The 15,680-nt window shown below is 36.0% G+C and overlaps 1 protein-coding gene across 2 annotated transcripts; it reads right to left on the reverse strand.

Moving 5' to 3' along the window:
• Positions 1-1,994: 1,994 nt before the first annotated feature.
• LOC121949003 (interleukin-1 receptor type 2) lies at positions 1,995-14,250 on the reverse strand. 2 transcript variants are annotated; one of them, XM_042494589.2, is made up of 10 exons: positions 14,100-14,250; positions 10,287-10,380; positions 9,392-9,647; positions 7,732-7,909; positions 6,094-6,271; positions 5,210-5,302; positions 5,041-5,106; positions 4,797-4,932; positions 3,694-3,839; positions 1,995-3,288 (listed from the first exon to the last, which is right to left on the reverse strand). In XM_042494589.2, exons 2-10 carry the CDS (start codon positions 10,369-10,371, stop codon positions 3,143-3,145), a joined length of 1,284 nt encoding a protein of 427 aa, XP_042350523.2. In that variant the 5' UTR covers positions 10,372-10,380; positions 14,100-14,250; the 3' UTR covers positions 1,995-3,142. The 2 variants fall into 2 exon arrangements, with proteins under 2 accessions (XP_042350523.2, XP_042350524.2); XM_042494590.2 differs by lacking the exon at positions 14,100-14,250 and adding an exon at positions 10,544-10,562.
• Positions 14,251-15,680: the final 1,430 nt, after the last annotated feature.

Below are 15,680 nucleotides of genomic sequence, written 5' to 3' on the forward strand. Positions count from 1 at the left end.
CTTGTGGCCACACAGGGAAGCAATTTAACATCAAAATACCTGCAAACAAACTGATCAGCCTTTCCTGTGACAAAAACAAACCCCATCGATAACTTGCGAAATCAATACCAATGAAAGTTATTGCTGCTTTTACCATGAAACCAATTTTTCTGATAATGATTCCTGCTGTATGCTTTGAAACCCGAGTAAAACGGCTCAAAAACATGAGCAATTTGACGAGAAATGAGTTACAAGAAAATTTACCTGGAAAATTGCCCTAAAAAAAACAATAGAATAAAGTAAAAAAACAAACAGAAACAAGAAAATGACATCATTTTTTTTTGTGACAAATGTTAAATAGATAATTTATAGAATTATAAATATAGTTTTCTAGTTTCTCTAATTTTCTGATAATAATTATCACCCACCCCCCCAATTCAGATCATTTTCAGATAATTTTCTTACCTTAAAGTTTTTGCAGTTGTGGGACATATTTTGCCAAGTTGTTCTGTATGTTTTTACCCCATATATTTGAAAGAAATCAAACCAGTTTAGCTAGTAATGCGTCTGACTGCAGCACAAGAAAACTAATGTCGATATACGTGTTAAACAGTTGAATCTGTGCTCAAGTTTCTGTTTTATAACAATCTTTATTGTGCCTTATTCATGTTCTGATTTTATTTAATCGCTTTTTGCTGTGGTGTAAGCTATAAATTTTCTATTTTCTGTGAGTAAGTATGTGTTTGTGTGCAGGGTGCAGGGTGCAGGGTGCAGGGTGCAGGGTGCAGGGTGGATCAGACTCGGGGGAGCCTCTCCTGTTCTGAGACAGGTAAGGTGAAGTCGAAAAGCTGAAATTACATGTTGGTGTTAATGTGACTGTTCTGCCTTTTGTTCAGTTTCCAAACAACCTTGAAAATAATTTAATTTAAAGCTACAGATGGTAACTTTTATTTTAAAAAATGTTGAAACTGTAACTGGGGTTTCAAACACTTTAATTTATTTGTGGCGGCCCGCCACGATGTTAGCATTTAGGCCACATAATGATTTTTACGCCCCGTTTGCCAGCGATGGCCGAGGCCAGAGGCATTATGTTTTCAGGTGGTCCGTTTGTGTTCGTCCCACTCTTGTAAACAAAAGGAAATTTCTTCAAATTTGGCGCAAACGTTCTCTTGGACTCAACGATGAACTGATTGGATTTTGGTGGTCAGAGGTCAAGGTCGCTATGACCAGGGCTTAATTTAGGCCGGATCATGTTCCAGCACCGTGCTGGATCCAGAACCTTTTTCATTGGATCTGACACCTCCTGTGTCACTATGAAAATATGTAAATATATTTTGATCTAATATTTAATGTTACCTGTCTTGTTAGCCTTTGTTTCTCACTGAAGTCACACAAAAATCCCTTGTTTGCCTTTTTCAGATGCATTTTAAATTTGATTTTAAAGGAGAGAAAAAGAGAGAGAGATGCAGGGCACAAAGATTGGAAATTTTGAGCTCCTCATGTGAGCTGGTGTGAATGAAACTGCGGTTTGAATTAAGGTAAACAAGCAGGGGAAAGGAGGCCAAGGGCTCTGCGGATGTTTTTTGGGCTGTTTTGGACAAATAAGCATGAGAGTGGGAAGAAATTGTTATTGTCGGTCTCTGCTGCGTCTGTGTTGATTTTTGACGCTCTGGAGTGTTGGTGCGGAGCTGTCCGCAGTACTGAAACAGGATGGAGGTACAGACGGACAGAGACAGACGGACTAAGCCTGCGTGACCTTCATGGTTCTACATATAAAATTCAACCCTAATTCCTAATTTCCCTCCATTGTAGAAACCTGGCTGAAGGTCCAAAACAGAGTTACGAGAGAAAGTATGTGCTACAAACTGTGAGCAGCTGTTTCTGTGTGTCTCATCCTGCTGAGTTTGAGTGAACAATATACTCTGGTTAATGAATTTATAGCTATAAATATTGCTCTGTTTGTGAAGACAGTGTTGTTTCGGTGTGTGTAGTTGTAACAGCGAGCACCCATGCAGTCCAGTATGTTATAATTATAATATTTTCTGATGCGTTCGGTTTCCACAAACATTTGAAAACAGTCAAGCCAAAATGAATCACAGCTCATCAGCTTAATTTACCATTAAATACTTAATAAAGCAGTAATTCCATTTATTAATAAATGCTACATTTAATCAAACAAACATACCAACAGTATTTTCTCACACCACGCTTTTAATACATTCAGCTTTGTCATGTAAATGTGCAGACATTTGCAAATGATTCAACCATTTTTCTGCTGTATAAGATGCTTCCCTGAGAGCGTTTATTGCATCTTGAAAAATATTCTATATACTGTTAATGTATAAACTGTATCCTCTTGGTACCCACTTTCTTGAGTACACTTGTAAAATCCAATGCAACAGCTCAACCATAAACTCTACCGTATATAAAGATAATGTTCAGTTTTGGTCGACACTGTCAAAGAGGTATTCATTTAACTATATGTTTGCTGTAGTTTGCAGTGTCATTGAATTGGACTAAGTTAAATTGACTTTTCTTACACGCACACTTGAGTTGCAAATCATAAGCACTTCCTTTAATCAGTCATTGGTAAAAATGATTAGCCAATAAATCGTTACTTGAAAAAAAAACGTTGCTTATTTGAAAGAATACTAAATGCATCGTTTTCTCACTCAAAGGTGGAGTGTTTGAATGACACAACAAACACTGAATCATTTTCACATTGAATTGTATAGTATGTTGTATTTATGTATGTGCAAATGTTGCTTTTGCAAAAGCCTTCACTGAGTTTGATCAGATATTAGAAATTTTTTTGTGGCTGTTGAGTTTTACATTTAGAAAGAATATTTCTGCCTCACAGACACAGAACAGATGCGTCAAAGAAAACTCCTGCAATAGCTGCAACTACATAGATAAACTTGCAGGTACAGTATCATTGAAGACCTCTTTTGTAATTCTTAGTGGAGGATAAAGAAATGACAGACGGTGAGTGACAGTGTGCCACTGGAGCTGAATGTAGCAGCTGATTTAAAAACAGCGAATCCCTGTAGAAGGAGTGCTGGTGTCATTGTACGATACCACACGCACATGACGCATAAAAAACTGATTTGATGTAACAGCAAACACAATAATAATGAAGGTCTTCGTTTTTGGAGGGAGTGAGTTAAAAGGTGCTGTTCTGCCGAGCCAGAAAGTAATCCATCTTCTTTTTCCTTTTGGGTTTGAAGAGGACGTAGAGGAAGATAGAAACCACAATCAAGAAGCAGGACGCGGCCACCACAGCTACGACCAGCCAAGTAAATGTGGAGTCTGAAGAGAGAGAAGAGAAACCGTAAGTCAACGTTTTGACATAAAGGCTTTTGGTGGTTTTTATCAGCATTATTAAAACAGCCAGACAAACACAACACAAGACGTCAGATAAAAAACAGGCCGTAAACAATATCAAGATGTAATATTCTGGTCAGCTGGGTGTCGTTTGAGTTTTTTGCGGTGCTGGTGCCGGTGGTCTTGTACTCAAGCCCACCGGTTTATATCGGTATTATAGATTTAACTTGATCAGTGTCTGATAAAGTAGCCAATGTGATTTAAGGAAGATTTACATCTTTGAGTGCAGTAACACTTTTATAGTGTTACAGTAGGGCTCTCTAATTTACACACACACACACACACACACACACACACACACACACACACACACACACACACACAGCTCACCTTCTAGTTGAAGCTGTGTGACCACTTCCTGCCTCCCTCCTTGGTTCTGAGCAACACACTTCAACTCTGTCTTCATGTCTTCTTCTGTTATCTCCACAATCACTAACCTCAGCTCAATTTGGCAGCCTTCAGACACTCTGGTTACCCTGGAAACAGTGAGACGGACATGACCATATGTTTACATACTGTGACCGAGGTGGGTCACGTGGCAATTAGCGAGGCAAGATTTTTGTGCTTTAGTACTCCAGTGTTAGCAGCTGATGTTAATTCTCATAGTTTTTGGTATTTGTATATTATTTTGTGTTTTTCAGCATGCATCTTAATATTATTTCTTTTCTTTTTCTTTTACTTTTCAAATTTAATTTTAGTTTTCAAGTTAATCTAAAGTCAAGTATGTATCTTTCTCTGCCACCTGGGGAAATAAAAATAAATAATAGTCTGAAGAGAGAGAAGAGAAAATATATAAAAATATCTTATTTCCTTTTTGTAGCAGGGGTGGGAATCACCAGCGGCCCCATGATGGCATATTGTCACATACTTAGGTCACAATACAATATTATTGCAGTTGTAGTTGATTTGCAATATGCTGAGCAGAGTGATAACATATATTGCTGTCTAAAATGTAATAAAACGTAAGTTTTATCACGTTTATTCAACTGCAAAGTAAGGAGAAACTTTGCCATTATCTGTTTTTGTCTAATAAGATAAAGTTTTTTTTTATCTTTTTCATCTTTTATCTTTTTTTTTTTTTTGCGGAAACGTGTTTGTGGTGAACTGAGAAAACAATTGATTTTACTATTCTAATAAGCTACCAGGAATTTTATTTGGAATATTAATTTTTTATATTTTATTATTTTAAAAATCAATACTTCTCATCTGTGTATCAATAGAATATTTCCAAATCTATTGTGCTACTTTTCTGTATCGACTTTTTCCTTCACCCCCATTTGTAGCCACAGGGCTCATTTTGGGGGAAACATACTACTTTATGCTTTAAGGTTAAGTTATTCCTCCACTTTGCTTTTCCTATCCGGCACTGACATGTTTTGAGCTCGGTCTTACTACAGGGAGGAAAAATCTCCCAAGAACAAATTGGCAGGTACCTCCTTCCCCCTTGCAGAGCGCGTCCATTAAGGTACGATGACTCCACTGATTGGTCATTGACCAGCCATGTGACCACGGTGGAATCTGCTATTTGACATTCAGCGTGCGCCCTGCACGACAGCTCCAGTCCTGAACCTAAATGAAATCACAGAATAAAGATAAATAATCAGTCTATTCGTTAAAGCATTTTGCATTTTAGGATCCAGTTGGATATAATTAGGACTAATCGTTTTTGTCACTCACCATGCAGACTTTCAAAAACGGTTCCATTCAGCGGCGAGACAATCACAGGCGGCTGAATTATTGGAGCTGTAACAAGAAAAAAAATGCATTTAATCAGTAGCATGGATTTTATTGTCATGACAGGCTGTTTTTATTATACAAAGTAAAAGATTAACTAAGAAAAACTCACAGCTGATAGTGCTGTCGCTGCTGCTGGTCAGTGGTGGGTCAGAGGTCGAGGAGAGTTCAGGCACAGTGATGGTGGTGGTTTCAGGGTCCACTCCTTCACACATACACACACATTTAGATGTGATACACATCCAAACTGACAACTCTTTATGACAGCAACAGTGACTTATTTCATACAGTAATAATAACAATTATAATAATAATGATAAGTCATAATATAAGCCAGGCAATAGTTGGGGTTTTTTTGCATCTTGTGGGAGCTGTTTGTCGTGTCGTGCCATGTCGTGTTGTGTCGAATTGTTTTGTGTCGTGTCGTGTCGTGTCGTGTCGAATTGTTTTGTGTCGTGTCGTGTCGTGTCGTGTCGTGTCGTGTCGTGTCGTGTCGTGTCGTGTCGTGTCGTGTCGTGTCGTGTCATGTCGTGGTGTGTATCCCTGTGGCTGAGTCAAGTGAGTGGTGAGTGTGTTGCACCTGTTAGTCCAGCAGAGGGTAGGGCAGGCTAATGATTTATGGTTTAATTGTGAGATGGCAAACTAATGACATCTCTGATTGATTAATGTATATATAACAGTGACTTTTAGCTGATATGTTGTTTTAATTTTTAATATTTATAGTACTGTCTAAATGTGTGGATTTTTTTAAATTAACATTTCTTTTATTTTTTATTGAATATATAAAAATCCTTTTTTTTTTGGTATTTTTATTATAAAAAAGACCTCTGCAGAGGTATTGAGTTGCAGTGATTTAACAATAAATTATTCGATTGGAAGGTGATTGATTGCAGACCATTTTGATGATTGATTCATTATTCCAGTCATTTTTCAAGCAGAAATGTCCAACATTTGCTGAAAAAATAATTACAATAAGTGTGTTGTCACGTCACCCACCGTCCACGCTGAGCTCGATGATTCTGCTGACTTTGTACGACTGGTTGTTGATGAGCGCTCTGAACTGGCAGGTGTAGACGCCTGCATGGGCTCGCCTCACAGCGGGGATCAGGAGTTTACCTTCGTACTGGCTGAAGGAGCCCGCTCTGCCTGGCTGAGAGGGAGTGGGGCTCAGGTCCTGTTAGAAACAACACACTGCGTCACCGACAGGAAAGGAGCGAGGCTCGAACTCGAAGGTTTAGGGTTTGATCCAGCTGCAGCCTTGACATTAGACATCTACCAGCAGTTAGTCAAAATAACGTCTTCTTCGACAAAAGCATACTGTAACTCATCTCCCTTTGAAATATGGTGGCAACTTACAGACATAGCAAGATCTGTCTATAGACAATAGGTTTTACTTCACTCTAAATACTTTTCAGTTTGGGCGTCCTGCTGAGATTACATGAGTTGTAGTGTATTTCTGCCTAAATCAGTTCAAAATATAACATGAATAAAATTGGCTTGCCTTTGCAAGTGTAAGTGCTGCAAAAAAGTCTTAAATCTTTATATATATATATATATATATATATATATATATATATATATATATATATATATATATATATATATATATATATATATATATATATATATTAGGGCTGGGCAACGATTAAAGGTTTTAATCGCGATTAATCGCATGAGTTCCCTGCAATTAATCGTGATTAATCTCATTGTTATATGCAAAGTCCAATAATAAATTCAAAAGTAGTGTATAGTAGTGTATTTATTTTAAATGTACTGCCACTTTTATCATCAGTAATGTTTTTATCCAGTAACAGTTAAATATAATATAATATAACATATTATGTAATATAATATAATATAATATATATATATATATATATATTATATATATATATATATATATATATATATATATATATATATATATATATATATATATATATATATATATATATATATATATATATATATATATATATATATATATATATATATATATATATATATATATATATATATATATATATATATATATATATATATATATATATATATAAAACCTCAAAAGATAAAACAATCTTTTTTAAGAGTATCCTGGCCAGAGTAGGCAGCAATATAAGTTGTAAATGGAGAACAAAAAGAAAGAAAAGTTAAAAAAAAATACCTTGACATATGCTATAGGCAAACCATAAGAAAAACAAGAAAACAAGGGCAACTAAAAATAAATAGTGATAAAATTATGATTTGTAAAAGTCTCTTTTTTAAAAAATAAGTGAAAAAACTTCGATAATTATCTAAAAATATGTTTCAGTATTTAGGGGGAAAAAGCAGAATACATATAGAACTTAATTTAGAATGAATTTGATTTTGGAAAACAGATTTGTTTTGAAACTGGTTTAAAAAAGTAAACAGTAAAAGAGAAAAATGGAGTTTTTGTGACTGAATCACACTGATGTCCACTTGCCCTTTTGTTGAAATCACAAAAATAAATGATTCATAAAAATATATAGTCTATAATGTTATATGATTTTTTAAATAAAGAGCAGAAAACTAAAACGTTTAAACTTCTGACCTATCAATGATTGAACTCTCAGTGCTGATCAGCCGAAAGTATTCAAAGGTTTTTCCGCTCACCTTGTGCCACTGTGCCGTCAGTCTGTCCGTCCTGTTGAAGCCATTCAGAGACGGACACGAGAAGCTCAGGTTCTCTCCCACTAAGGCTCGCACTCTGTAGGTGATGTTCTTCATGTCAACAGAACCGGATTCGTACACTTGTAGCCTGATACTCCCAGTCACGCAGTAGGTTTCATTTCTGGAGAAAAAATATTAAATTGCAAGTAGTAGCAAGAAAGTGTATTGAGTAAAAAAATTGTTGGACTACAAGATTTGAATCCTGAAAACTCTGCCGATTTCAGAGATGCTCTTTTGTACCTTAACAGTTATGGAGGAAAGCAAGTATAACCTTTATGAAATTGAGAGAGGTTAAAAAAGGAGTATTTAATGCTATATTGCGATACAGTAAAGTAGCTAATGTCATGTGATTAAGTTAAATATGCTACTGTTATGATAAAGTTGCAAGTTGCAAGTTAAATAAAGTAAATTTATAATGAAATTTCAAAAACTATTGTTATAATTAAATAAATCAAAGTGGGACCCATGGTGCTTTTTTTTTTTTTTTTTTCCTGAAGGACCTGGCTCGTCTCAGGCCAGAAGTGTTGGTGATGTTTTTCTGGTCAACAGTTGGAAGTGAGCAGCATTAGCAGACAGTTAAATATCACGGTGCCTTTAATCTTTACTTTGAGTGATTCTGTCTGGTGCTCTATGCTCGCAAAATGTGACTAAATAGTTGCGATTGGAGCTCTGCAGATTCAAACACGCCTCACCTGCTCACATTGCCACCACTACCACTCATTAAAATAGACTGTTACAGCAGCACCACTAAACTTGATGATTAATTCTCTGTAAGTTGTACACAAATTAACAGTTCTCCAGTTCACATATTAATAATTTGCAAGTCACAGTGGTGCTCCATGGTTGCAGAATGTGACATAATAGTCGCAGTCTGGAGCTCTGCAAAAGCCCTGCTTTGTGTGTGTGTGTGTGTGTATCTGTGAGAGGCAGAGAGCTGCAGGAGAGAGGGGGAAAAAACGCAATGCAAGAGGCCCTAAAAAAACAATGTGAGAGATACATTTGATATATCGTCCACCCTTCATTGAGGGTATTTTCATAAGTCTGAACATTAAAGGAATTCAGTTTTCACATTTCCCACCATGTAATCATCAGCATTTTGAAAAAACTGCTTTTTTAAAAAAAAAATTATTGAGATAAAGCGAGAGGCCTAAATGCATTAACACTAATGTTTTGAAGTACACTATTTTAAAAGGCCAAACAAGAAACAAAAGCGTTATGAGTCACATCAAACTGCTTTTACACCTCCACTTTGATTGATATTTACATATTTTAGTGACTTTTTCTCAAAATGCTGCTGGTTCTGTGGAGCTGGAGTTTCAGATTGGATGTCTACAGTGCTTCTCAGTTATTGCTTTCAGTAGGTTTTGGCCTTTATAGAGAATAATATTGTTATGGTCTCCAAAAAGATTCAAATCTATTCTTAGGAAAACCTCCAGTTGTAAAACCAGATTGTTTTGTGCCTTTACTGGTTTTTAGACTGAAGTTTTTTCAAGTCCCTATTTCCAAATGAAGTTTATAAGGGCATAAACAAAATGGCAGTACAGGTGAGGCATAACTAAACAAGAGTTTGTTTTGTTGTGTGTTTTTTAGTCTTAATGCGTACCTGTAGGTGCAGATATATTCCCCTGAGTCTGAAGCCTGAGCTGGGAGGAACCACAGCTCTTTATTATGCTGCTGAACACGCCCCTCGCTGTTATAGGCCACACCCTCTGTTCCGTTCTTAGTGATGACATAATTCACTGTTGGGAGGGCGATTTTGTGTACTCGCAGCACGCTCTCGAACTTCGGGAAGGAGAAGATTATGGCCTCCCCCTCCACTCGCCAAATCCCCAACTCTTCAGTCACCAGCAAGCAGCCGTCTGCAGGAGAAACAACTCAGAAATTTGAGAAACTTAACCCTTTGACGCATGCAACATGGCAACTTTTCTTGCGCTGTTTTCCAATGATTTTAACAAGTATTTAAACCCTTGAACCCCAAGCAAATTGGGGCAATTCCTTTCTAAAACATGAGGAAAAAAATCAGTGAGCAACTTTAGAAATTTTCCACAAATTGCAAAAAATTATTACATTTTTTAAAAGATTGATAATTTCCAAGAAAAAAGCAAGGGAAAAACTATTAGATTTTCAATATTACATATTTAAAATTATTTTTACAAGAAACGATAATTAGTAGTATTAGTAATATTATAAAAATTGATTATAATTTATAATTACTTACTTATTTTTACTAACTTTGAGATCTTTTTTTTTTTTGTCCTTTTTGCTAATTGAACTTTTGGGTCTTTTCTTCTTTTGTTGCTCATTGTCTTTTTCCCATGCTCAGGTTTTGAAGGGTTTATTTTTATAGTAAAAGCAACATTTGGTTTTGCTACGAGGCCAATTTCTGTCTATCCTTTAAATACCAAAAATCGTCTGAAAGTGTCCTGAGGAAAGGCCTCTCTTAACCTCCACTTCACCCTTTTTCCCGTATGTACAGTCATAATAGAGAGCATGCTCACCTTGGACAGACAGAGGTTTTAGTTGAAATCCTCCATAAACATATTCGATGATAACCACAGCAAACATCAAAACCAAGCGGACCATGATGACAACCTGCAGGGACACAAAAGTCTTTAATAATCGATCCGCTGACAAATTCTAAGCAGTGTTCATCCACACTGACGGGTTTGTTCAGTTGCTTTTAGTCAAAAGTATCAGGTTTAATACTTTTAAAAACTGTAGTTTAGGAGAAGAACAATCCAGAGAATTAACTCACAGGAAGAAAAGCAAAATGCAAAAATATTAAAGCGCTTTAAGACTAAATGAAGTAAACCAGAATAACAGCAAAGCGAGAGTCATTCCTGGTTTTCCTGATGTTGTTTCTGCGAGAAGCTTTAACTTTTAATGACATCAGGCCTGAATTAAAACTCTTTTGTAGATTGTAAAACTGGTGACATCACAGGAGTCGTCATCAAACGTTGGCACTCCTGCTCATCCCGCCCCCACGCTCAGCAGCCAAATTTAGTCACGGGGGTTTGCCACCAGCAGCGTATGACATGAGTCACCTCAAGGCCACTAATATCAAAGGTCAGCAAAATTACTCACTCACAATAACTATAGGATGAAATACATATTTTACCTAATTTATATTTGAAATACATCGTTTAAACAAACTCGTAACAGATTCAGAAAAGTAATAGGTAACTTGACAGATGGAAATAGTTTATGTAGAGAAATAATTATTAATTTTTGATGTTATAGCAGGTTTAACCCCTATAATTTGATTTTTGGTGGCAGGGCTTTGCTTTACATAAAGATCATGGCATTAAATGTGATAGAATACAATATATTCTGTTTATTAGGTATTGATGATCTGATCTAATCTAATCTAATCAAACCATTAAAGAGCAGAGTGTAAGATTTAGGAGGATTTAGGGGATTTTACAGGTGAGGAATGTGGATTACAAACAGCTAAAACATGAGGTTTTAGCTGTTTTCAGTCTTCATTAGGGGTCGACAGATTATCGGCCTGGCTGATTATCGGGGCCGATATTTCGCATTTTGCCGAGTATCTGTATCAGTGTTTTATTTTCATTATCGCCGATAAAATAAAATAATGAAAATGTGTGAATATGACACTTAATCAGCACCAGGGAGGGCAGTCTGCAATATGTGCAAGTTTCAGCAAAGGAGAAACTTTTACTTTGTAAAACCTCAGGGAGCTGTTTTCATTCATTCATTTTTCATTTAAATTTTCACTTAACTTAATAAAAAGTTGCTGGGAACTTGCTGCATATGATGCTGAAAGTTTCAGTTTGCAAAACCAATATCAGTTGACCCTTTGTGTTCATTGTTCAGGAGAAGATTTTGGTCAGAGATCTATTCCACTCCAAAACAAACACAACTGGTAAAAATACTGAATAAAGTATTTGTAGTAAAAATTCACATTAGAAATCGGTGTTTTTCCAATACTTTTGGCATGTCGGAGATTGGCTGCTAATCCAGCACCAGCTAATGTGTGCTCACTTTTTTTTTTTTCTGAACATCCAGATGTTTATGAGGTTTTACACCAGGAGGTTTCCTCCTCTCCAAAACAAACATACCCGGTGTTTTAAACCGGTGAAACACTGAATAAAGCAGTTTAAACTTTACAAAATGAGTGTTATTTGACACAGCCTGCCATAGGGGCCGCTAACTATGGTGGTGGACAAGAAAATGCAAACTGTCCAGTCTAGAGCCAGTGTTTGGTTTGTCCATTCTGGGCTACTGTAGAAACATGGCGGTGCAGCATGACGAGCTCTGTAGACCACGCTACGTATGCAGATATAAACGGCTCATTCTAAGAAAAAAAGATTCTTATTTTCAGGTGATTATACACAAAAGAAAACACACTCTGTATTGTATATTCCATTTATGCCAATATTTCCCCCTAAATCTTACACACTGGACCTTTAAGATCTACTGTACCATATTTTCTTTAATATATCCTACTGATTTATTTGGTGTATTTGAAACATAAAATAGTTTAATATCATTCAAATGTAATAGTTTCCAGGTTTGTCAATTGCACTAATCATACAAAGAAATGTCAATATGTCAATGTCAATGATGTCAGTTTGCATAGTAGTAAATATCAACGTTATTATTTATGACATATTATGTACTCTATCACATCTAAATTTATTATGTTTAATATTGTTTTTGGTCATAAATAATAATAAATAATGATTTTCTCCTCCACATTATTCGGTCAGTTTTAGTTGGGCTTTTTCAGACAGGAAGATAAACTCTCGGGTTCGTGCAAAAAGAATTGCCGCAGAGTTAAATAATCATTTCCATAGAAACAAGCTGATTTTCACTTCTGCTTCTGTCTCCTCGTCTGCCACTGCAGGGAGCAGTTGACAGCAGGCAACACTTTCACACACATACATACAGGCACTAGTCATCAACCTTTTCCCCGAAAAAAAAAATTTAAAAAAATCTGTGCATCATTGTGTCATCAAAAGGCAATCCCATTCATAAAAACCTATAGAGTCACTGTTGTAAATCCGTGCTTGTGAGTCTGTATTAAGTGTGACACTGTCTGAGATTAAATGGCAGCATGCAGATAATGTTGTTTAAAGCAAATAATGATCAAACTCCTGACAGTCATTTATTACCATCACTGCCAATTTCATAATACATTTTATTACCATATGGAGGAATTTAACTTCTGTTTAATAACAGAGAGATAATAAGACAGCTTCAGTCTGTGTCATTGCAGCAATTTTGCTGTCTTTGCATGTACTGTGAACAATATATTTTTGTTTTATAATTTTGTTAGGGTAAAAAATGAATATGTGTTCACACACAATCTATGAATATATACATATGTTATTAATTATAGATGGATTATATGTATTTATCCACTGATTAGAAGGCATGGAAACACTTAAATATTTTTTATATTATGCAGCTTTTTTATTTTTATTATATATATGTGTTTGTGCGTGTTTGTATAATGTAGAAATACTACAAATACTACAGTGCATTAAAAGCACAGACATACAAAACTGTAAATTTGTATTATATTTTGAATATCACATACACAGTGTTGTCATAGTACTGGAATTTTTGACAGAATTTTGGATACCACTGTAATTGACATTAAGGGGAATACAGTTTAAATTTTTTATTGAAAGGTAAATAAAACAAGGCCATAACACGACAATGATGTCTTTTCTTTCTCTTGTTTAGTAACAGAGAAGAGCAGAGTGACTGTGGTAAACATTAACAATAAGAAAGCGAGAAATGGCAGCTTGTGTCTCTGTATCGATACCAGTGCTGTCAAAAATATAGATTTATCGATTAATATTTAACCTGAATGTTTGAAACCATTCAGTACGAATTATTTGCTATCTTTTTGCTGTTCTCTGCTACTAACCAAGAAATAGAAAGACATCATTGTCATGTTTTAGCATTGTAATATTTATCTTTTATTATAAAAATTTTAACTCGCATCCTTTAATGTCAATATTTCTCTGTGGTATTGAAAAATTTATCAGATATTAATATTTTAAAAGGTATTGAATCAAAGTTAAAGTTTCCAGAGCTGTGACAAAATTTGTCAATACTGTGGAAAATTAGTATTGAAACCTATTATTATCAATATTTATCAATAAGTCAATATTATTGGCAGCACTAAAACGCATATATTTAATACATGTGCATCCAAACACACACACACACACACACAGGATTTAAATATATACAAACACACTTGCATAGAATTACACACACACACACACACACACACACACACACACACACACACAGCAGTAGAGTGTACTCACGGCGGCCAGGTGAGCGTGGCGTCCCCGGCAGTGTGTCGGCGGTGACGGGCAGATGTGGTGACAGCGGGGACTGAAGCCGTATGTGGTCGGTCTCCTGACAGCTCAGGGGGAAACCTGCACTCTCTTTTCAAGGTTCCCACCCCTCTGAGATGGAAATTTCTCAGGTTTCCCAATGTAACGCAGTGTACTGTACAGCTCACCACTCACATCTGCTGACTCCTCAGCATACACACACACACACAGACAGTATATACTACTATACTACTATACTACTATACTACTATACTATACACACTTTCTCACATACTGTGCATCGTTGGAGACGAGCTGCAGTTTATTCCTGCAGCTTCATCCTGAAAAAAAAGGCCGTTGTCTATTTTTTTAAGTGTTTAAGACTTCTCTGTCTGTTCCTCTTGCGTCAGTGGTGGACATTTGTTTGTTTTAGCACACACACACACACACACACACACACACACACACACAGTATCCACACATGAGAGGAAGATGATTAGTAAAGAGTTGAATTCCCACATTATTAAAGAATATTGTCTCATCACTAAGAGCCTCTAGCCATGGAGATTTATTTTGCCCGTTTTGTTTGGTTGCCATCACTTTGCAGTGACGGTATATAGACATACTGATCTAATCATCAAACTATCAGGAAGAAAGTAAGTAATCATATTTTTCAGAGTTTTTAACTATACCTTAGTCAGTGATACTCAACTTCCAGCCCGTGGGTCAAATATTCGAATATTCTGCTGACTCTATTTATTTTATTTTATTTTATTTTATTTATTGTGTTTTGTTTTTAGTTTTATTTTAAGTTTCTTTTTACTTTTTTTTTTAAATACTTTTTATTGGCATCCAGCATCACATATCATATCTTACATTAAAGCTTTGTACAGCCTTTTTATGTCCGAAATGCCAGAATTTAAAAATTATGACAGGAGCATAAAAGGGAACACACCTGTGCACACCTGACCACCTGTGAGGGGCTATGACTAAATTTTCAAGTACAGCAGACACTGAAAGGTTGAAAACGGGCTATTGATTTATCATATACACTGATGAATATGAATCACATTTGTTTCGGATTTGGCCCTTTGGGATCCGCCAAACGCGGTGTTATGCATGCCAGGCCTGTAGTTGGCGCTGTAACTTTGTAATGACACACCATAGAGGAACACCACGTGCATGTGCGAAGTGCAACCGTTACGTCACCGTTCTCACATCATCAGTTTACACGGCGACAGAAGGGGATGTATTTTCAAAAGATTACACTCTAGCATCACAACGCTGTTATCGTGTGAAGAAAAGGCCAAATCACAACAAAAGTTTAACATTTCATGCAAGAACGTTGCCGTGTAAACGGCCCCCAAAACTGTACATTTATGTCATTTTAGTGAGTCGTCACTTTCCACAAATATCTTCTCTGATTGTAAACATTTCACACAGTATTTATTCCATGACTCTTGCTCTATATTGTCATGTGTTTGTGTTATTTTGAGCAGATCATTTGATGAGGCCGTTTGACCAGTTCCAGAGCTGCTGAGTCATTCGACCAGAGAGCTTTATTATTTG

This window comes from Plectropomus leopardus, chromosome 10 (assembly GCF_026936395.1).
Source record: "Plectropomus leopardus strain MGB_pleo_1.0 chromosome 10, ASM2693639v1, whole genome shotgun sequence".
Classification (NCBI taxonomy): Eukaryota; Metazoa; Chordata; class Actinopteri; order Perciformes; family Serranidae; genus Plectropomus; species Plectropomus leopardus.

Coding starts and splice junctions, on each gene's coding strand:
- LOC121949003 (XM_042494589.2), bottom strand. CDS start 10,371: ATGGTCCGCTTGGTTTTGATGTTTGCTGTGGTTATCATCGAATATGTT. Junction 5,303..6,093: donor CATCGAGCTCAGCGTGGACG/GTGGGTGACGTG, acceptor GTATGTGTGAAG/GAGTGGACCCTGAAACCACC. Junction 3,289..3,693: donor CACACAGCTTCAACTAGAAG/GTGAGCTGTGTG, acceptor CTCTCTCTTCAG/ACTCCACATTTACTTGGCTG.